At 41.0% G+C, this 23,763-nt stretch overlaps 1 protein-coding gene across 1 annotated transcript; it reads right to left on the bottom strand.

Annotated features, from left to right (window-relative positions):
- Positions 1 to 217: 217 nt before the first annotated feature.
- On the bottom strand, positions 218 to 21,515 carry LOC106570199 (gonadotropin-releasing hormone II receptor). The gene is made up of 3 exons (XM_014142276.3): positions 20,860 to 21,515; positions 11,577 to 11,778; positions 218 to 10,744 (listed from the first exon to the last, which is right to left on the bottom strand). The coding sequence occupies exons 1-3, from the start codon at positions 21,400 to 21,402 to the stop codon at positions 10,326 to 10,328; spliced, it is 1,164 nt and encodes a 387-aa protein (XP_013997751.3). The 5' UTR covers positions 21,403 to 21,515; the 3' UTR covers positions 218 to 10,325.
- Positions 21,516 to 23,763: the final 2,248 nt, after the last annotated feature.

Genomic DNA, 23,763 nt, shown 5'->3' with positions numbered 1-23,763 from the left:
ACCCATTTTGGCCATTGGGCCTGGAATCATACTCCAGATCTTCATTGCAGAGTTGTATCAATGAGGTGTTCAGTTTTCAGTTGACTAACACTTATCACGTGGTTTGTGCAGGCTGAAATATGGTTATCAGAAATGTAACATTTGTAACAAGCATGGTAACAAACCCTGATAGAACATTGGATGGTTCAGCTGAGGAGAGCAAAATCAGAGTACACAGTTCTCCTGTGATGGAGCATAGACTTTTATTGTCAATCAACATTAATACACTTTGAACATATACTAAAGAGACACAACAACCAGAACCCGCATTAGCATTATTATGGTTGGTAGTGTTGTGTTGATCATATAATATACTATGTTTAATGGAATGACTTGAGGAACGCACAGTGATGCCGAAACGTTGGTAAATACCCATTAAATTGCTGGGAGTTTATATATGGAGTGTGTGACTTTCTTTATTTTGATAGTTTAATGGAATGACTATTATTGTTTGGGACTCATAACATAGGCTGGTTGGTAGAATCAAGCGTCACAATTCTAGCCTGGATCTAAACTGAATTGTTTCACTTTACAATATCAGTCTGGGCATCTCTTCATTGGAACCGTGAGATGAAATCTGTAATGAGGGGAAATATTCAAAACAAATTTATTGACTGGGACTGTACTTTATTTATACTAAACTAAAATATAAATGCAACATGTAAAGTGTTGGTCCAATGTTTCATGAGCTGAAATATATGAGATCCCAGAAATTTTCCATGCGCACAAAAAGCTTATTTCTCTCAAATATTGTGCCCAAATTAGTTTACATCCCTGTTAGTGAGCATTTCTCCTTTGCCAAGATAATCCATGCACCTGACAGGTGTGGCATATCAAGAAGCTGATTAAACAGCATGATAACTACACAGGTGCACCCTTTTCTGGGGAAAATAAAAGGCCACTCTATAATGTGCTGTTTTGTCACACAACACAATGCCACAGATGTCTCAAGTTTTGAGGGAGCGTGCAATTGGCATGCTGACTGCAGGAATGTCACCAGAGCTGTTGTTAATTTCTCTACCATAAGCTACATCCAACGTCATTTTAGAGAATTTGTCAGTACGTCCAACCGGTCTCACAACTGCAGACCAGGTGTAACCACACCAGCCCAGGACCTCCACATCTGGCTTCTTAGCCTGCGGTGCTGTGGAGTATTTTTGTCTGTAATAAAGTCCTTTTGTGGGGAAAAACTCATTCTGATTGGCTGGATCTGGCTCCCCAGTAGGTGGGCCTGACTCCCAAGTGTGTGGGCCTATGTCCTCCCAGGCCCATCCATAACCTGCCCCTGCCCAGTCATGTGAAATCCATAGATTAAGCCTAATGAATTTATTTAAATTGACTGATTTCCTTATATGAACTGTAATTGTAATCCTTGAAATTGTTGCATGTTGCGTTTATATTTTTGTTCAGTATATAATGAAGGATACCTCTATTTATAATCGTACCCCTTTGAAATTAAAATGGATGGCACTCCCTTCAGTAAAATATATATTTTTCCCAACCCTTCCTGAATACTTGAAAAAAAGTGACCCTCCACTGTACCCAAAATAATAATTAAAACAAAGTGGATAGCAGAGAACATGCCAACCATTTACCCTCACTCCTAGGTCAGACCAGTGCCGATATGCAGTTTTAGAGATTGTTCTTCGTTTTCTAAGCATTAAATGGCAAAGTAACCAGAAGTTTGTGGATTCGCAGACCACCTCCGACAAGGGTATGGGTGAAAAGATATTCATTATAATGAAAGCACTGCATGAATCTATCATATTATTTGCATTCCGAGAAAAAAAACAACTTTTATAAACGCCTTTCATGCAATTATACGTCATTTTACATGACTGAAGAAGAGCAGAATCTACAAGAGTAACCCAACAGAGCATGACAACGCATGCTACAGCACCGGCACCGGAGACGTTTTGATATCAAAACAAGCTACTGCTAAAAAAGAGGATAGTCCAAGTTTGGAAGAGTGCTAAAGTTGTCTATCAACTATAAACATTGAACGCAACAGAACCAGTTACAAGTGAAGTATCTGATCATCAATGAGTTCGAGAAAAAGACAATTGTTGTTTAACACAGCAGCTGCATATCATCAGGTAGGCCTATGCACTTGGGAATTTGGGAAATGTTCATTTTCTAATTTATTCTATTCTATTACTCCATTATATTGTTGTTACAAAATAGATTTGTTTTGACCGTGATTAGGGCATGAGAATATAAGATCATCTGCTAGGCTAAATTAACAAACTAGGCATGCATAGCTCACCGCATGATCCACAAACTCATGTTTCTAAAAGTTAATTCAAAGGCACTGTAGAATTACTGTATAGCCTTATGAATTGCAGTTGTTGATGTGTTGAAATGTTGAGTGCTCCTGCCAGCCTGTAGAATATCACAAATGCTTCACAATTGATTTCTTAAATGGCAGTCTATAGCTTTGAAATAATAATAATATAGGCTACCTGGCTTGCGCCTGACTGATTTATGGTTAGTAAATAGTTTAATAACCTGTTTAAATGTCCAACGTCAATTGATAATGACAGAATCACACATTACTTCCCAAGCAAAGTACATTTCTTTGTCTCCTCGGCTATCGAAGTTTGTAGTGCAACCTCTAAATGTCATAGAGACAAACCAAAGATATTCCATATGCCTCGGAGTCGCGTCTTTCCCAGCATTTTACATAGATTCTAGCATAAAGAATTGCGGACTAATGAGTCATTATAGATTGCTTGATATAATCAGGTCCATGTAAGTATTTTCAAAATCTTAAGCTAACAAGGGATAGGCCTATGCTTTGAGCCATTTTCTTTAACAAAAGCCACAATACACTCACATTTCTCCTCAATTCTAGCCCTGGTTTTAACTTAACACAACAAGCTCTTTCTTGAATAGGAAGAAATATGCTCCAACACAAAGCCATCTTGTGGTTAGTAGCCTAAAGTAAAATTAAAAGGAAGACTGTTTAAATGAATTAGCCTCCTATCAGCACCCAAGCGCTGTCCATCTCCGTGCTGCCGCGTCACAGTAATGCAAGTTATGTCAATTCCTCAAATAAGGCTTATGGTGAGGTCAATAACGCTGATAAATAGCTTCTGAATTATAGCAGTAGCAAGCTTACCTCCAGTCTTCCTTCTCATCTTCATGTTCTCCCTTTCAAATTGAACAGGACATCAGCAGGCCTAGTTCCGCACACAACAGATATTGCATTTTTTGGACAAATAAAACATTATTTTCGGAAGAAAGCTTTGACTTGCCTCCAGAAGTGTCACCATACACTGCACAGTCATTGGTTAGGTAGCTAAAAATTGTTTGAATCAGCAAGAGCAGGGCAGGCCTGGCCTATCCATTGCAGTGTGTGTAATGCAGTGTAGCTTAGTTTTATATACTGTACACCATACCAGCGCAAAACTTGGGAAGGAAGTGCATTTTCTTAGAAATATAACTTTTCCCTTTGCTTCTCTGAGCATGTTCTTTGTATAGCCTATGCTTATAGCCTATAGTATAGGCTATATATAATGTTATTGAGACCACACTAGGAGCACTTGATATTGCACGACCAGCAGGGAATCAGAGATGAGGGGCATCATCGGGCACACATCGAGATACTATAATAAGCAACTAATTCTGAAACCCTGAGCAATATAACATTTAATAGATTACAAATACATGACCCTCCCCTGGACTAAATAAAAAAACATTAAACCCTCCCCCTTCCTCATTTTGCTCCGGGTAACAATTGTATACATTTCGACCGCTCCCTTGTTACAGATTGCGTTCAATCAATCAGAAGATGACCTGATCTGGACATCCTCTTTAGATGTTGTTGAACTTGGAAAATCGAGCTTGCAACAATACAATAATTTGTCTCAAGCAATTGAATAGGCTTTAGAAATAGAATCTGTAAAACAAAAATAATAATACAAATAGTATGTACTGATAACAAAAATGTATGATAACCCAGCGCTTTTGATATACAGTGCCTTTGGAAAATATTCAAACTTTTTCCACATTTTGTTACTTTACAGCCTTAAAACCTCTCTAGGCTAGGTGGGACGGTAACGTCCCACCTGACCAACATCCAGTGAAAGTGCAGGGCGCCAAATTCAAACTACAGAATTGTAAATATTTAACATTCTTGAAAATACACATGCAATATGTCAAAATAAAGATGAACTTCTTGTTAATCCAGCCGCGGTGTCAGATTTCAAAAAGGCTTTACAGCGAAAGCAAACCATGCGATTATCTGAGGACAGCACCCCACCATACAAATGCATAACAATCATTTTCAACCAGGCAGGTGGTGACACAAAAGTCAGAAATAACGATAAAATTCATGCCTTACCTTTGAAAATCTTCTTCTGTTGGCACTCCAATATGTCCCAGAAACATCACAAATGGTCCCTTTGTTTGATAAACTCCTTTTTTATATCCCCAAAATGTCAATTTATTTGGCGAAAAACACCGGTTCCAACTCACCCAACATGACTACAAATTATCTAATAAGTTACCTGTAAACTTTGTCCAAACATTTCAAACAACTTTCCTAATTCATCCTTAGGTATCCTAAAATGTAAATAATCAATACAATTTAAGATGGAATATACTGTGTTCAATAGCAGATAAAATCAAAGTGGAGCGAGCTACAGGTCGCGCGCCCCAAACAAGAGTCCACTTGACTTGACTCTCATTCTGAATAGCCATACTTCTCAAAGGAAAATCATCAACCAATTTCTAAAGACTGTTGACATCTAGTGGAAGCCATAGGAACTGCAACCAGGTACCTCAAAAATCTAGTTTACCATAGAAAAACAATTGAAAACACAGTGAACTCAAAACAAATATTTTCATGGATGGTTTGTCCTCGGGGTTTTGCCTGCCAAATAAGTTCTGTTATACTCACAGACATAATCTTAACAGTTTTCGAAACTTTAGAGTGTTTTCTATCCGAACCTACCAATTATATGCATATCCTAGCTTCTGGGCCTGAGTAGCAGGGAGTTTACTTTGGGCACGCTTTTCATCCGGATGTCAAAAGACCACCCCCTATCCCAAAGACGTTTTAACCTAAAATGGATCATCTATCTACACACAATACCCCATAATGACAAAGGGAAAACAGGCTTTTTGAAATGTTAGCAAATGTATTAAAAATACGTATTCAGACCCTTTGCTATGAGACTCGAAATTGAAATTGAGCTGCGGTGCATCCTGTTTACAATTGTTATCCTGGAGATGTTTCTACAACTTGATTGGAGTCCACATGTGGTAAATTCAATTGATTGGACATGATTTGGTAAGACCTGTCTATATAAGGTCCCACAGTTTACAGTGCTTGTCAGAGCAAACACCAAGCCATGAGGTCAAAGGAATTGTCCGTAGAGCTCCGAGACAGGATTGTATCGAGGCACAGATCTGGGGAAGGGTACCAAAAAATGTCTGCAGCATTGAAGGTCCCCAATAACACAGTGGCCTCCATCATTCTGAAATGGAAGAAGTTTGTAACCACTAAAACTCTTCATAGACCTGGCTAGCCTGGCCAAACTGAGCAATCGGGGGAGAAGGGCCTTGGTCAGGGAGGTGACCAAGAACCCGATGGTCACTTTGACAGAGCTCCATAGTTCTTCTGTGGAGATGGGAGAACCTTCCAGAAAGACAACCATCTCTGCAGCACTCCACCAATCAGGCCTTTATGGTAGAGTGCCTGACGGAAGCCACTCTTCAGTAAAAGGCACATGACAGCCCGCTTGGAGTTTTCCAAAAGGCACCTAAAGACTTTCAGACCATGAGAAACAAGATTATCTGGTTTTAGGAAACCAAGATTGAACTATTTGGCCTGAATGCCAAGTGTCACGTCTGGAGGAAACCTGGCACCATCTCTACGGTGAAGCTTGGTGGTGGCAGCATCATGCTGTGGGGATGTTTTTCAGTGGCAGGGACTAAAAGACTAGTCAGGTTTGAGAGAAAGATGAACGGAGCAAAGTACAGAGAGATCCTTCATGAAAACCTACTCCAGAGAGCTCAGGACCTCAGTCTTGGGCGAAGGTTCACCTTCCAACAGGAGAACGACCCTAAGCACACAGCCAAGACAACGCAGGAGTGGCATCGGGACAAGACTCTGAATGTCCTTGAGTGGCTCAGTCAGAGCTCCGACTTGAACCCGATCGAACATCTCTGGAGAGACCTGAAAATAGCTGTGCAGCAACGCTCCCCTTCCAACCTGACAGAGCTTCAGAGGATCTGCAGAGAAGAATGGGAGAAACTCCCCAAATACAGGTGTGCCAAGTTTGTAGCATCATACCCAAGAAGACTCAAGGCTGTTATCGCTGCCAAAGGTGCTTCAACAGAGTACTGAGTAAAGGGTCTGAATACTTATGTAAATGTAATATTTCAGTTTTTTATTTTTAAGAAATTAGCAAACATCTATAAAACCTGTTTTTTTCTTTGTTATTATGGGGTATTGTATGTAGATTGATGAGGGAAAAATATTTAATCCATTTTTGAATAAGGCTGTAATCTAACAAAATGTGGAAAAGGTCAAGGGGTCTGAATACTTTCCGAAGGCACTGTATCTTGCACTTACTATTAAAACCACATTATTGTTGTGTTTCGTTTGTTTTGTTTGTAGTCTGGCCCTATAAAGATCCGTAACATGCCATTATAGTGAAGTTTACAGACAATACTCAATGGCACTAACGAACAGGCAGTGGACAACGGCGGTCACAAAGAAAAATAACTGTGAAATTCAACACTGACACTAAATAAATGTTGGATTTGGATGTCAAGAAAATCTTGGATAAACTGTTCCAGTCAAAGGACATCAACACTTTCAGTTGCACCATGCTGGAGAACATCCATATGTTCAAGAACGCTGGGTGCTACTGTTACCGACAGAAAATCAAGGACAAATAATAGAGGAAGATGGTTTCAGAGTACCCTTACTGGCATTTCATCATGAAGAATCAAGCAGCCATCGCTAAGTTTAAAGATGAATTAATCAGAGGCGTTGGAGAAGCACCCAGAGCTATTCTGTGGCACAATGTGCTTCATCGACATCAAACGGACTGTTGAGATCATCGAGACGCTCTTGGTCAAGAGGTTGTTGACGATGGAAGTAACAGGAAGGAGTGGGGCAACTTCCAGTCCAATCTCGAGGGACCAGGAGAAGAGTTGACACTAGAAGAGGTGGTGTACTTTACGACTGGACTTAACTGCATCCCTCCTTCAGGGATACAGTCACAGCCCTGCATAGAGTTCAGTGATGACCGTCTATCCACTGCTAGTATAATATATGTGGGAACATACTCAGATTACCCAATGGAAGACTTCGAAAAGAATATGGCGTTTGGCAGTCCTGGCCCCTTACAAAAAATATTTGAGATAGCACTAAGTAGTTGTTTGCTATATTTTTGTTAACAAACCCTTTTCTGTGACAAACATAAATAGGGGAAAAATAAGACAACCTGATCCAAACAGCGAAATTCGTCCATGTGGATTTTTTGTGCTGTCACAATCACAATTCATACTGGACCAATAAGATTCTGTGGAACATTTTAGCCATGCATGGGATGATTACAAGAGTTGAATATATCAGGTGCGTAAACAGAGATGATTAGGCTGAGTATAACACAAGACGTTGAGAAAACACAAATCTCTGTATAGGAATTTGTTCCTCATTAAACACTGACCCGTTGCCTACTCACTTGCATTAGTTTTTCTGGGTCTAGCTTATAACTTCACTGGCTTCATGGAGACCTAAATTGTAATTGCCTTCCCTTTGACTAAAGCAGTAAACATTTCTCAGAAACAGTTCAACTGAGCCTACGCTGTATCACCAAAACAATTCTGTCTCGATACAGTAGGATTTGTTTAAGACATACAGAAGCCTGTGGACAGACTTACTCAGGAATTAGTTGTAATGAGTGTTTGGTTCTTGCTGAGACATCAACAATGCCCAGTTAGTTCATCTTGTAGTAATTCCCGTGTGATGATCCAGAGGATAGAAATTCAAAAGAGGTCCAAAGGTTCTGTCCTCCCTGGCCAAAGACCCAAAGTATGTGGTCCAAATATTTGATGTTCAATATGATCCTCCTTGGGTACATAAGAGTTGTTTGGTTAGTGTCAGAAGCGAAGCAGTTCTCTAGGAAGTCTATACTGTTCTGTGGATATATCTAACCTCTTAGAAAAAAGGGTTCAACGGCTGTCCTTTCTATGAATGAACTGTACTGCAACCAGGGTCTTCACTGAAATCCCAAAGTACAAAGTCATTAATTGAAGAAATGTACTTTTAATCCAAGGTACTAGTTAACTAGATATTCCCCTAGAGACTGGTTTAAAGGAAGTGTTTGAGTGTTCTGTGTAAGACACTGGAGGTCTTTACATTCATAGTGGAACTGCCAGGACCCACTCAATAATACGGGTAATGTTCTAGAATCCATTCTTCCATTACCAAGCTTTATGAAGCTGTATGTGACACAGGAAATAGAAAAAGGGCCAGTTTTCCAGATCCAGATTAAGCCTAAACCTAGACTAAAAAGCTATTTCAATGGAGTCTCAATTGACCACGTGTTTGGTTTAGTTTTAGGACTCTATTTAATCTGTATCGCTGAAGCGTATTGCTGAAGCGTTACAGATTGCGCAATAGAAATTTAAAGGTGATTTCCGATTGAGCCGACATATGCAGTGTTTACCGTGAATGCAGTCTTCGCCTTTAAATTTCAATTATGCTGTAAAGCTGAACTTCAGCAATACAGATTGAATAGAGCTGTCACAACGTCTACAGAAGGTGGCGCCTCTCCCCGTTCGGGCGGCGCTCCGCGGTCGTCGCCGGCCTCCTTTTCCTTTTCATTTGGTGATGTCTGTTTAGGTTAGCACCTGTTTTGTGTTAGTTCATTAGTGGGGGTATTTAGTCTGTCTGTTTTTGGTTTGGGTTTGTGCGGGATTATTTTGTGTCGTGTTATCGTAGGTTGGGGATTTGATTTTCCTCTGCCGTTCTGTGTTTAGGCATTAGGGTTTGCTGGGCTGCGTCCCGACTCATTTAGGGTTCTTACCTGTCGCTTGAGTTTTGTACCCTGCCTTGTTTTACATCACTTTTGGACTTTTTTCATTAAACGTGTGTTTCATGTACCTTAGTCTCCTGCGCCTGACTTCCCCCCTCCTGCCTGTTAGAGTCGCTTTGACAAGAGCCCTTAATTTGGGTCTGGGAAACGGGCACTAAACAGATCAGGGAGTAAAATAATCTCCATCCCACACACTGTAAACCAGCCAATTTAACCAAGTGTTATTCTGTGAGTTGAGCGGCATTTGAGCTAATGTGTTAAATTGTGTTTACTCAACAGTCTCTGCTCAAAGTTAGCTGAATTTTAAAACGCTTGTTGAATAAACTTACAAATTCATGTTTTCTCAAAACAAATCAAAACCACACCAACATATTCATATTTCCCAGCATGCTCTTTTGCAGGTTGAGTTTCAGAATGGTTTGTTTCAATACTTTTTTTTTTGCATGTACTTTAATTGGTTAATCTTACGCTACACAAACATAAATAACATAAATGTTTCTAAACTAATCCAATCTGTTAGTAGTTGGACTTAATGCACCCGTTTCTGAGATGTCTGTTCCAGTTTATATGATTTAGGTTGTCTTAATGATCAACATTCCTTACCCCAGCAGTCATTCTGAATGGACCTTGTGGGTTATTAAAAGTTCCAATTGTTGGCTATCCTCACTCTGGCTAGATTCCAACAGGAATTATACACCACTTTGCAAGCTAGCATAATGTGACATGCAGGCTTGGTGTGACTTATAACTAAGAGTTTCAGACCATTGTGTTAGGGCGTAACTAGGCCCTCAAAAAAATACCATATAAATTATAGAATATATTATCATAAATAGATACATTTTAAAGATGACATATTCACTTAGACACTCACTTGGGGATAGCTACAGTACTGAAAACCATTGAATACATCAACCATGTCTCTGTCACTAACAAATACAGTCATGGGTGGTAAATACAATTCACTCAAAAGGCAAGGCACTCAGGGAAATATGCAAATAAGGTTAAATACATTTTCTAGTTAAATTGTATGTTTACTCAACCTAAAATTCAAAGTCGAGTGAACATACAATTCAACTTCAGAATGTATGTTACTTCAGCTACTGTATACTGTATGCCCAAATGTTGAGCAAACTCACAATCCTATTGCAGCTGGTTGGTTTACAATTGTACGTTAAATCAACATATGTATTTTTTTACACTGTAGTTGAACAAGAGGCCCACGGATATCTACCCCAGGTTTCCACTTGGCTGGTCACCACTGGGATTGTCAGACTCTGCCTCTCTGCTTGCCCTGCCCCTCCGACAAGCCAGGTGGTCCAAGGACCTCGGGGAGATGTTCTGCGATCGGCAGCGGCAGCAGCAGGCGACCACATCAGCCAGATCAGCCCGGAAGGAGTGCGTGTAGAAGCCATAGATCACTGGGTCGCAACATGTGTTGAGGTTGCCGAAGACGAAAAGGGCGTGGTGGACGTACTCGGGTGTCTCCTGGAGCATGGCTGGCTGGAACCAGTACCAGATGCCCAGGAGGTAGTATGGCGTCCAGCAAATCACGAAGGACACCACGATCACGATGGTCATCTTCAGGGTCTTCATTCGCGCCTTGGGGATCATGTCGGCACCACTTCGCCTCAGGCACGGCTCCCCACCTGAAGTGATAACAGACATACACAGTTTGTGAGGAGATATGGAATGGTACTATGTAAGTTGAAGGCGTTGACGATAACAAGAGCTCTGGGTTTTCCTGACCATGTAACCTGATCAGGACCTGACTATGGCTGATTGATTCATGTATTAGATGTACAAAAAGTGAGATTATAACACTGAGTGTACAAAACATTAGGAACACCAGCTCTTTCCATGACATAGACTGACCTGGTGAAAGCTATGATCCCTTATTGATATCACTAAATCCACTTCAATCAGTGTAGATGAAGGGGAGTAGACAGGTTAAAGAAGGGTTTTTAAGCTTTGAGATAATTCAGACATGGATTGTGTATGTGTGCCATTCAGAGGGTGAATGGGCAAGAGAAAAGATTTAAGTGCCTTTGAACGGGTTGACAGGTGCACTGGTTTTAGTGTGTCAAGAACTGTAACATACACCGTTTCCTGTGTGTATAAAGAATGGTCCACCACCCAAAGGACATCCAGCCAACTTGACACAACTGTGGGAAGTATTGGAGTCAACATATACCAGCATCCCTGTGGAACACTTTCGACACGTTGTAGAATCCATAACCCGACGAATTGAGGCTGTTCTGAGGGCAAAAGGGGGTGCAACTCAATATTAGGAAGGTGTTCAGTGTATAAAGGTACAAAAAAAAGAAGAGATTTTCTTGGTCAGATCATTGGGCTCTAAATATGACAATCAAGTATGTGTTGTCGAAATGTCTAATAGTCAAATATATCACAAAAGCAAAGAATGCAGTGTGCAGAGTCTCTTCACCTTTTACACTAAAACACAGACACACAGACACACACCTTTGCCCTTGTGCATCTGACGGCTGATCTCGATGAGGATTCGGGTGTAGCAGAAGCTCATTACTAACAGGGGGAACACATAAAGCGTGACAAAGTGGAACATGTTGTAGGCCGTCTCTTGCCAGCGATGGTGGAAGCTTCCATGCGTCACACACTGAGTGAATTCCACTCCCTCGGCTTTGATTGCTCGAAAAATGAACAGCTATGAGATAAAGAAAGACAAACGGGTAGTGAGAAATCATGATAAAAGGTCTATTAATCAATCAATACAAAATGTATTTCAAGCCTTCTTGACAGCAATAGGTCTTTAAAGTAAACCTGACCTATTGACCAGCAAAGCGCATACGAAGCACAGTGACAAGGAAAAGCTCCCTAGAGGGAAGAAACCTAGAGACGAATGAGACTCGGAGTTTGATTCAATCCGTATCACGGAGGTTCAATGCTATAGTGTGATTGAAGTTTAAAGGCAATGTTCCTTGATCCTTGGGGACTGCATTCACAGTAAACAATGCATAATCCGGCTCAATTAGAAATGTCCTTTAAATTCCAATTGCGCTATAGTACTGAACTTCCGCGATAAGGTTTGAATCGAGCCCTCAGAGGGTGGGGCCCATTCTCTGGCTGTACAGGGTAGATGATATGTAGCGCCTATCAGAAATAAAATACCATGTTAACTTGGTCTCCTGGTGTGGTAAATTGATTGGTCAGTTATGAGGGCAATGATGCATTAATAAGTACAGAATTACTATACATACATACGTTAATGGAGTGAAGAAAAGTATAATTACATAGGACAGACAATTTCACGCACTCAGCCGCCTTTGAATGACCTAATCAGAAATCTATTACAAAATCAATCTATTCTAATCTGTTAGAATGATGATTCCTTTCAAAACAGTTTCTGCACCAGAGGTGATATGATATAGAAGTGATATGATATAACAGTTATATGAATTTAATGTGAAGACAAAAGTCCTAAAGCATAAATCTGTATCATTTTTTAATCTCTATCGTTTTTAAATTGCCTTGTTATAGCATATCAGGAATCTGTAATATAATACAGTATAATACAGTCATCTTGTACAGTACTGAGCAAGCACAATCGCCAGTCATGTTCACAACTTTTGCCACTCCCATTTTGGGGTGTTTTAACTGTTTATTGTAAATGCTTATGTTTAAAAATTTAACAAGTTAAGTATTAAGTATTAAGAATATATTTTTGTTAGCTATTTTGGTATAATGTTTCAGCATTTATATATTTTGTAAATACAACCTCTGTATCCAGTCTCCTCCATTACCTGTACGGTAAATAAATACCACCTATTTTTACATCTGACCTACTGACTGTCTAGACAGCTGCTGCTCCACACCAACTAAATAGGCTGCCAGCTCCTCTATTTTAACACTGAGCACAAGTGTGATAGCCCATGGGTGCTTTTGTGAATGTTTAGGCCAATACTTTGTTACTCTTGAGGCTGGAAATAAATCTTCACTCCAGTTATGATCCATAGATAGGGTTCATATTGCTCTCACATCTTACCCTAGTCCTGCATTCCTATCTGGAATGGAGGAAATTAACTGTCTATGCTTTTATATTTCAAATAGTCTTAAAAATATATTTTAACTAGCATAATATCGTTTTCTTCCCTTTGCTGTATTATAATTTCCTATTAAGGCAAATTATTGCACATTCTCAGTATTTCATGCAATTCATGACAGACTGTCATACACACCGCTTCTTGCTCGCTGTTTTCCACTTCCTCCATCACCAGCACTCAATATCAATTAAATGCACAAGGACACACACAAATCAATGTTAATCAGCGTATTTCCTTTGGCTTTGTCAGCTACAGTGCTTTCAGAAAGTATTCATACCCCCTTGACGTATTCCACATTTTGTTGTGTTACAGCCTCAATTTCAAAATGGATCAAATAAATACAAATTACACCCATCTACACACAATACAACATAATGACAAAGTGAAAACATGTTTTTAGATTTGTTTTATTTATTTATTGAAAATAAATACAGAAATATGTCATTTACATAAGTATTCACACCCCTGTCAATACTTTGTAGAAGCACCTTCGCCAGTGATTATAGCTGTGCGTCTTTCTGGGTAAGTCTCTTAAGAGCTTTCCACACCTGGATTGAGCAACATTTGCCCATTATTCTTTTCAAAATTCTTCAAGCTCTGTCAAATTGGTTGTTGATTATTGCTAGACAACAATTTTCAGGTATTGCTGTCACACCCTGATCTGTTTCACCTGTCTTTGTGCTTGTCTCCACCTCCCTCCAGGTGTCGCCCATCTTCCTCATTATCCCCGGGGGATTTATACCGGTGTTCTCTGTTTGTCTGTTGCCAGTTCGTCTTGTCTTGTCAGGTCTTACCAACATGTTTTCCGTTCTCCCTGCTGTCTCAAGTTCTGTTTCCCTGGTTCCGACCATTCTGCCTGCTCTGACCCCGAGCCTGCCTGCTGTTCTGTACCTTAATGACTGTGCCCTGGATTACAGACCTCTGCCTGCCTTTGACCTGTCTTTTTTTAATGTATTTTTTTATTTAACCTTTATTTAACTAGGCAAGTCAGTTAAGAACAAATTCTCCTTTACAATGACGGCCTATCAAAAGGCAAAAGGCTTCCTGCGGGGACGGGGCCTGGGATAAAACGTTTTTTTTTTTTTAAATACTATATAAATATAGGACAAACACACATCACAACAAGAGAGACACATCACAACAAGAGAGACACAACACTACATAAAGAAAGACATAAGACAACAACATAACAAGGCAGCAAAACATGACAAAACAGCATGGTAGCAACATGACAACAACATGGTAGAAACACAACATGGTACTAGTACAAAAACATGGTACAAACATTATTGGGCAAAGTCAACAGCACAAAGGTTAAGAAGGTAGAGACAACAATACATCATACAAAGCAGCCACAACTGTCAGTAAGAGTCTCCATGATTGAGTCTTTGAATGAAGAGATTGAGGTAAAACTGTCCAGTTTGAGTGTTTGTTGCGGCTCGTTCCAGTCGCTAGCCACAGCGAACTGAAAAGAGGAGCGACCCAGGGATGTGTGTGCTTTGGGGACCTTTAACAGAATAGCAGAACGGGTGTTGTATGTGGAGAATGAGGGCTGCAGTAGATATCTCAGATAGGGAGGAGTGAGGCCTAAGAGGGATTTATAAATAAGCATCAACCAGTGGGTCTTGCGACGGGTATACAGAGATGAAGCGTTTACAGAGGAGTATAGAGTGCAGTGATGTGTCCTATAAAGAGCATTGGTGGCAAATCTGATGGCCGAATGGTAAAGAACATCTAGCCGCTCAAGAGCACCCTTACCTGCTGATCTATACATTTTGTCTCTGTAATCTAGCATGGGTAGGATGGTCATCTGAATCAGGGTTAGTTTGGCAGCTGGGGTGAAAGAGGAGCGATTGCAATAGAGGTAAACAAGTCTTTTGCCTGCCCCCTGTTTGAGTCAATAAACATCTGTGACTCTAGCTGTCTGCATCTGGGCCTTATCCTGAGTTCTGATACTTGGCATAGATTTTCAAGTAGATTTAAGACAAAATTGTAACTCCCTTTCTTTTTATCCTAAAAAACTTCCCAGTCTTTAATGATTACAAGCATAACTATAACATGATGCCGTCACCACTATGCTTGAAAATATGAAAAGTGGTACTCAGTAATGTGTGTTTGGGGCAAATCCAAATCAACACAACACTTTGTATTCAGGACAAAAAGTGAATTGTTTTGCCTATTTGTTTTGCAGTATTACTTTAATGCCTTGTTGCAAACATGTTTTTGAATATTTGTATTCTGTACAGGCTTCCTTCTTCTTACTCTGTAATTTAGGTTAGTATTGTGAAGTAACTGCAATGTTGTTGATCCATCCTCCTATCACAGCTATTAAACTATGTAACTGTTTTAAAGTCACCACTGGCCTCATGGTGAAATCCCTGAGTGGGTTCCTTCCTCTCCAGCAACTGAGTTAGGAAGGACGCCTGTATCTTTGTAGTGACTGTGTGTATTGATACACCATCTGAAGTGTAATTAATGCCTTCGCCATGCTCAAAGGGATATTCAATGTCTGCTTTTTTTAAAATTTTTACCCATCTACCAATAGGTGCCCTTCTTTGCGAGGCAATGGAAAACCTCCTTGGTCTTTGTGGTTGAATTTGTGTTTGAAATTCACTTCTCGACTGAGGAACCTTGCAGATAATTGTATGTGTGGGGTACAGAGATGAGGTAGTCGTTCAAAAATCATGTTAAACACTATTATTGCAACTTATTATGTGACTTGTTAAGCACATTTTTACTCCTGAACTTATTTAGGGCTGCCATAACAAAGGGGTTGAATACTTATTGACACAAGACATTAGCTTTTCACTTGTAAATTTTTTTAAAAAACAGGCCAATGAAAAAAAAAAAAATATTTAATCCATTTTAAATTCAGGCTGTAACACAACACATTTTGAAAAAGTCAAGGGGTGTGAATACTTTCTGAAGGTACTGTTTGCAGACATCACTCTCAGACACACATATCTCCTATAATTACACAAATACAAATGGCATGGGGAACCAGAAGATAATAGCTTCCCTTGTAACACCTTCCATCATAATGTCCTCATATCTATAGCTATCGTAGCAGACAAAAGTTGAGAAAATATCATAATGACTTATGAATGTAAACTGTTTTTCTGGTTGTAGAAAAGTCAGCAATATTACACCTAGGTAAAGATGTTTCTTTCTGGAAAATACAACTTTTACAAATAGTATACCATGACATTATAGAAGATGTCAGAAAAACGTCACTGCAAGCAGTTTTGCCTGCTGGGAGACCTTCACTTCGCTATTCTATTTTTGGCACTGTTTTTGATGAGGGCCTTTGAGGGTGCCACCGTTCTGCTGTACTGTGCTAATAAAATCGTCTTTCAGTCACCTCCCATTGGGCACAAACGTAAATAAATGTATACTAAACAAACATATAAACGCAACATATAAAGTGTTCCTTTATTTTTCATGAGCTGAAATAAAAGACCTGTCACGGTTGTCGAAAGGAGAAGACCAAAGTGCAGCGTGTGTGTCGTTCCACATTTTATTTATACTGTGAAACTATGCAATACATAATTAAACTGAATGACAAAACAACAAACCGTGACGCAGAGGTGAAACATACACTACTCAAAATTAATCTCCCACAAACCCAGGTGGGACAAACACCAACTTAAATATGACCTCCAATTAGAGACAATGATGACCAGCTGCCTCTAATTGGAGATCATCCCAAACAAAGCCCAACGTAGAAATACAAAACTAGAACAACCCAACATAGAAATACAAAACTAGAACATAACAACATAGAAAAAACTAAACTAGAAACCCCCCCTGTCACGCCCTGACCTACTCTACCATAGAAAATAACAGCTTACTATGGCCAGGACGTGACAAGACCACAGAAATGTTCTATATGCACAAAAAGCTTATTTCTCTATAATGTTGTGCCAAAATTGGTTTACATCCTTGTTAGTGAGCATTCCTCCTTTACCAAGATAATCCATCCCACTGACAGGTGTGGCATATCAAGAAGCAGATTAAACAGTCAAATCTTTGAAATTGTTGCATGTTGCATTTTTATTTTTGTTCAGTGGTAAAGTCAACCAACATGAATTCAACATGAAATCAACAAAAATTGTCACCATGTCATTGGATTTAGGTTAAAAGCCAGGTGAAAAAAATACAAAATTCCCTTAAATTGATGACTTTCTGAAAATCCAATCCGTTTTCCACGTTGATTCAATGTCATCACATACAGTAGATTTATTTTGTTGAAATGATGTGAAAACAATGTTGATTCAACCAGGTTTTGTGCTGAATGAATTGAACCACTGACCAACTTCACCAATCCTTGAAAATCATTGGTCAATTAGTAAGCATAAACATGGAAACACTCAAGATGAGATGGCTTCTGTCTGCACATAATATCTGCTCCATGATTATCATCATTTAAAGTGTGTGTGTGTGTGTGTGTGTGCGTGCCTGCGTGTGTGCGTGCCTGCGTACACAATAAATGAGATGGATTCAATAATCCATTTATTTCTCTTCACAGCCACAGTCACCAGTGCTGTGTTCAGTCACCATAAGATGGGTTGACTTAACCAGGAACATGCATTTCCCATAGAATGGCAATCCATGTCTAGTGTGTGTGTGTGGTTGGTAAAGGAGCCACATTGATCTCTCCACAACTCACCACCCACCCTCCTTTCTCTGAGCTAACATCTCTCTCCCTTGTCGACGGTCGACTGACTCCCCCGCCTTGTGTCTCTCCCTCCCTCCTACAGCAGAAGTTCTGTGTTGTTCCCTTCCTATTCATTTGGAACAACAGCCACTGACTAGCACCTCCAAGGTTGTGTCCACTGACAGCCAGAAATGTCATCTCTCCGAGGCGCTGACATTAAGGGGATTGGATTTGTGGTAAACTCTCTCTCTGTGACAGTAAAAAAAAAGAGGGAACACTCAGAAATCTAGCCATGCTGGGAGGGAAAGCAATTTTCTCTCTGTGCAGTGCAATGGGGCCTTCAACTCTGAACTCAAATCAAATCAAATGAAATTGATTGAGTGTCCAAAGTACTGTACTTTCGGTTACAAATTGATCTGTGAGCATGGAATGAAATCTACTCCCTCATTTCTCAATTCAAATTCAAAATCAGTGCTTATTGGCATGAAATACATGTAAATACAAAAATATTGCAAAAGAAAAATGGTTTCAATAGGAGTAAAATTGAAAAAGTCTACATGCTTTGTTTATAAAGACCAATTGACAATACATCTCAAATTAATGAATATACACAGTGCCTTATTAAGTATTCAAACCCCTTGACTTTTTCCACATTTTGTTTTTACAGCCTTATTCTAAAATTGATTAAATACATTCAAATCCTAATAAATCTACACCGAATACCCCATAATGACAAAGTGAAAACTGTTTTTTTTTCATAAAAATCGGAAATACCTTATTTACAAAAGTATTCAGACCCTTTGCTATGAGACTTGAATTTGAGATCAGGTGCATCCTGTTTCCATTGATCATCCTTGAGATGTTTCAACAACTTGATTCGAGTCCACCTGTTGTAAATTCAATTGATTGGACATGATTTGGAAAGGCACACACCTGTCTATAAAAGGTCCCAAGCCATGAGGTCGAAGGAATTGTCTGTAGAGCCCCGAGACAGGATTGTGTCGAGGCACAGATCTGGGAAGGGTACCAAAAACAATTCTGCAGCATTGAAGATCCCCAAGAACACAGTGGCCTCCATCACTCTTAAATGGAAGTAGTTTGGAACCATCAAAACTCATCCTAGACCTAGCCCGCCCAGCCAAACTGAGCAATCGGGGTAGAAGGGCCTTGGCCAAGGAGGTGACCAAGAACCCGATGGTCACTATGAAAGAGCTCCAGAGTTCCTCTGTGAAGATGGGAGTACCTTCCAGAAGGACAACCATCTCTGCAGCACTCAACCAATTAGGCTTTATGGTATAGTGGCCAGACGGAAGCCACTCCTCAGTAAAAGGCACATGACAGCCTGCTTGGAGTTTGCCACAAGGCACCTAAAGACTCAGACCATGAGAAACAAGATTCTCTGGTCTGATGAAATCAAGATTCAACTCTTTGACAAGAATGCCAAGTGTCACGTCTGGAGGAAACCTGGCACTATCCCTAATGTGTAGTATGATGGTGGCAGCATCATGCTGTGGGGATGTTTTCCAGTGGCAGGGACTGGGAGACTAGTCAGGATCGAGGGAATGATGAACGGAGCAAAGTACAGAGAGATCCTTGATGAAAACCTGCTCCAGAGCGCTCAGGACCTCAGACTGGGCTGAAGGTTCACCTTCCAACAGGACAATGACCCTAAGTACACAGCCAAGACAATGCAGGAGTGGCTTCGGGACAAGTCTACCATGGTCCATGAGTGGCCCTGCCAGAGCCCGGACTTATCTAACGTCACTGGAGAGACCTCAAATAACTGTGCAGCGACGCTCCCCATCCAACCTGACAGAGCTTGAGAGGATCTGCAGAGAAGAATGGGAGAAGCTCCCCAAGTATAGGTGTGCCAAGCTTGTAGCGGCATACCCAAGAAGACTTGAGGCTGTAATAGTCGCCAAAGGTGCTTCAACAAAGTACTGAGTAAAGGGTCTGAATACTTTGAATTTTTTATACATTTGCAAAAAAATCTAAAACACTTTTTTTGCTTTGTCTTTATGGGGTATTGTGTGTAGATTGATGAGGGGACAAAACAATGTCATACATTTTAGAATAAGGGTGTAACATAGAAAATGTGGAAAAAGTCAAGGGGTCTGAATGCTTTCCGTATGCACTGTATATACACTTGAGTGAAAGCAATCTCTCTCGCCCTACCTGTCAGGGTGGGTAAAGACTTATATCATTCACAGCACTACTGTTTGGATTGGGATGGGACTATAATCAATATGCAGTTGACCTCCTCAGCCAATTTGATCATTTTATTTGACTAGAGAAACACTTTGTTACCAAGCTGACGACTGCTTCAGCTGCTTCCTCTTCTAAGCCATTCTACTCACATTACTACAGCCAACAATCAAGAGCTGGTGTGTTTGTCCTATAGAATTACAGTTGAATACACCAACCTTAAAAATGCTCTCTTTTTTGCTGAGAGATAATTTCCTCACAATGCACCACCCACCTACCCATAGGACTTAATTTGATTGGCAGAACACTGACTGTATGCTCTATTGTGTGAGGAAGACAGTGACCAACTTATGATCGATTGCAGCCCTGCCATCTTACTAGCCCGGAATCCAAACTGAATAGCTCTCCATTTCACTATTGCTCCTATACACGACTCAGTCTGGACCTGTTCCAGTAGAAGGACACTTTGATCAGCTAGAAAGTAGTCCTCTAAGAAACAATGGTAAGGTTTAGCTTAAGACCCATGTGGAAAAATGTTGTCGATCAAAATATTTGGTTTTCTGATTCGTAAATGGTGATCCAGTCATGGACCGCATTGTTATGCATAACCATTACAAACATAGGCGCAAATGATTAATTGAATGCGGGCGCAAAATGATTCAGTGAAGTCAAACCATAGTGAAATGGAGTGATATTCAATGTGGATAACAGGCTAGTAAGATAGTGGATCAGCAATCAATCAATACAAGGCTTACTAATTGGCTATCCATGTTGATATGCTGTAGTCTGAGAACGATGTAGATGCTACCGTATGTACACCCACCTGTGGGGAGGCCAGGAGCAGGCTGAGGACCCAGGCAACGAGCAGCATCCTCTTGTTCCTGCGCCCGGCGTCTAGCGCATCCAATGGGTGCAGGATAGCATGGTGGCGGTCCAGGCTGACCACCACCAGGATGAAGGCAGACGAGTGCATGGCAAACAGTTTGAGGAAGCACAGCAGCTTGCACATGGTATCACCGGCGTACCACTGCACGGTGACGTTCCACACCGCGTCCAGCGGCATTACTACGAACGTCATCACCAGGTCTGCAGAGGCCAGGCTGGCAATGAGTGGCCGGAGATGGGCGGCCAGGCGGCGCCCGCGGCCCCATGCCACGCTGATCAGCACGGAGAGGTTGGAGAAGGCAGCGAACACGAAAAGGACCATGGTGGCGGCCACGCGGACGCGGGCAGCGGCGGTGAAGGTGGGTGCCTCCCAGTCCGTGAACGACGGAGGGAGGGAGGAGTTAAATGAGGAGTTCTCTAGTGGGAACATTGGCGTTGCCGACCAAAGAGACAAGTTTCCCGACATCCTGTCATCCGACATCCTGGGAGTAAGAAAATAATTAGATCATTATCCTCCTCATCTTCATCATCATCATTCTTATCCTACATTTACATTTACATTTAAGTCATTTAGCAGACGCTCTTATCCAGAGCGACTTACAAAATGGTGCATTCACCTTATGATATCCAGTGGAACAACCACTTTACAATAGTGCAATATCCTCATCATAATAGTTTTGATTTGTAATGAAATCACTGTAGAAAGTGATTCACTTGACTTGATTTGGTTTATCTGACTGGGACAAATTTCAATATGTTGGCTGGGTGAGGAAATAAATAATTCAGTATAATATGACTATTTGGGGCATTTACTGTTGAACCAACATCTCTGTAAATGTGCCAGATTTAGCCAGCTGGCTAATTTTCAACGGCTGTAAGTGAAAACAGAAATTAATGTAACATTGGCCGCAACAAGGACAACATTCTCTTGGCACCAATAATGAATTAAGGATGGTTTATATAAGTGCACAGGCACACAGCCAGCCTACTGTCTAAGTGCAGTTTCAGCCTCCTAAAGCTCATATACGGATTGGCAGCTGATATACGGTTTGGCAGCTGATATATGGTTTGGCAGTGTATTCCTTTGCAGCTGCAAAGGACACTAATGATGGGTCTGGTATTTTGACCTCGGTAATATTCCTTAACATAAAGCTTTATAGCTTTATACTAATCTTTATAGCTAAGGCAATATTCTAGTATCGATAACAGATCATAGATGGGACACAAAACAAATAGTGGGTCAGTTAAGTTTGTCATCAGTAATGTTTCTTAACAACACCCATCTTCATTTCTGAATAATGCAGGTTCAAAAGGTCATATGACATGCATCCAAGGGCTGATTTCAAGGTTTTACTGCTAACCTACAAAGCATTACATGGGTTTGCTCCTACCTATCTTTCCGATTTGGTCCTGCCGTAAATACCTACACGTACGCTACGGTCACAAGACGCAGGCCTCCTAATTGTCCCTAGAATTTTTAAGCAAACAGCTGGAGGCAGGGCTTTCTCCTATAGAGCTCAATTTTTATGGAATGGTCTGCCTACCCATGTGAGAGATGCAGATTGGTGTCTCTGCATGGCCGGTTCCCCTCTCTCCACTGGGATTCTCTGCCTCTAACCCTATTACAGGGTCTGAGTCACTGGCTTATTGGTGTTCTTCCATGCCGTTCCTAGGAGGGGTGCGTCACTTGAGTGGGTTGAGTCACTAACGTGGTCTTCCTGTCTGGGTTGGCACCCCCTTGGGTTGTGCCGTGGTGGAGATCTTTGTGGGCTATACTCGGCCTTGACTCAGGATGGTAAGTTGGTGGTTGAAGATATCCCTCTAGTGGTGTGGGGGCTGTGCTTTGGCAAAGTGGATGGGGTTATATCCTTCCTGTTTGGCCCTGTCCGGGGGTATCATTGGATGGGGCCACAGTGTCTCCTGACCCCTCCTGTCTCAGCCTCCAGTATTTATGCTGCAGTAGTTTATGTGTCGGGGGGGCTAGGGTCAGTCTGTTATATCTGGAGTATTTCTCCTGTCTTATCCGGTGTCCTGTGTGAATTTAAGTATGCTCTCTCTAATTCTCTCTGTCTTTCTTTCTTTCTTTCTTTCTTTCTTTCTTTCTTTCTTTCTTTCTTTCTTTCTTTCTTTCTTTCTTTCTTTCTCTCTCTCTCTGAGGACCTGAACCCTAGGACCATGCCTCAGGACTACCTGGCATGATGACTCCTTGCTGTCCCCAGTCCACCTGGCCGTGCTGCTGCTCCAGTTTCAACTGTTCTGCCTGCGGCTATTGAACCCTGACCTGTTCACCGGATGTGCTACCTGTCCCAGACCTGCTGTTTTCAACTCTCTAGAGACAGCAGGAGCGGTAGAGACACTCTCAATGATCGGCTATGAAAAGCCAACTGACATTTACTCTTGAGGTGCTGACTTGTTGCACCCTCGACAACTATTGTGATTATTATTATTTGACCATGCTGGTCATTTATGAACATTTGAACATTTTGGCCATGTTCTGTTATAATCTCCACCCAGCACAGCCAGAAGAGGACTGGCCACCCCTCATAGCCTGGTTCCTCTCTAGGTTTCTTCCTAGGTTTTGGCCTTTTTAGGGAGTTTTTCCTAGCCACCGTGCTTCTACACCTGCATTGCTTGCTGTTTGGGTTTTTAGGCTGGGTTTCTGTACAGCACTTTGAGATATCAGCTGATGTAAGAAGGGCTATATAAATACATTTGATTTGATTTGACTGGGTACACCCATCTAGTACCAGGTCAGACCTCCCGTTTGCATCGAGAACAGCTTGATTTTTTTTTGTTGGCATGGATTCTACACGGTGTGGCGTTCAAACATTGCTCAACTGGT

The sequence above is a fragment of the Salmo salar genome, chromosome 14, assembly GCF_965601325.2.
Source record: "Salmo salar chromosome 14, fSalSal1, whole genome shotgun sequence".
NCBI lineage: Eukaryota > Metazoa > Chordata > Actinopteri > Salmoniformes > Salmonidae > Salmo > Salmo salar.
Note: the sequence above shows the minus strand (reverse complement) of the source record. Positions and strands in the feature narration are given on the sequence as shown.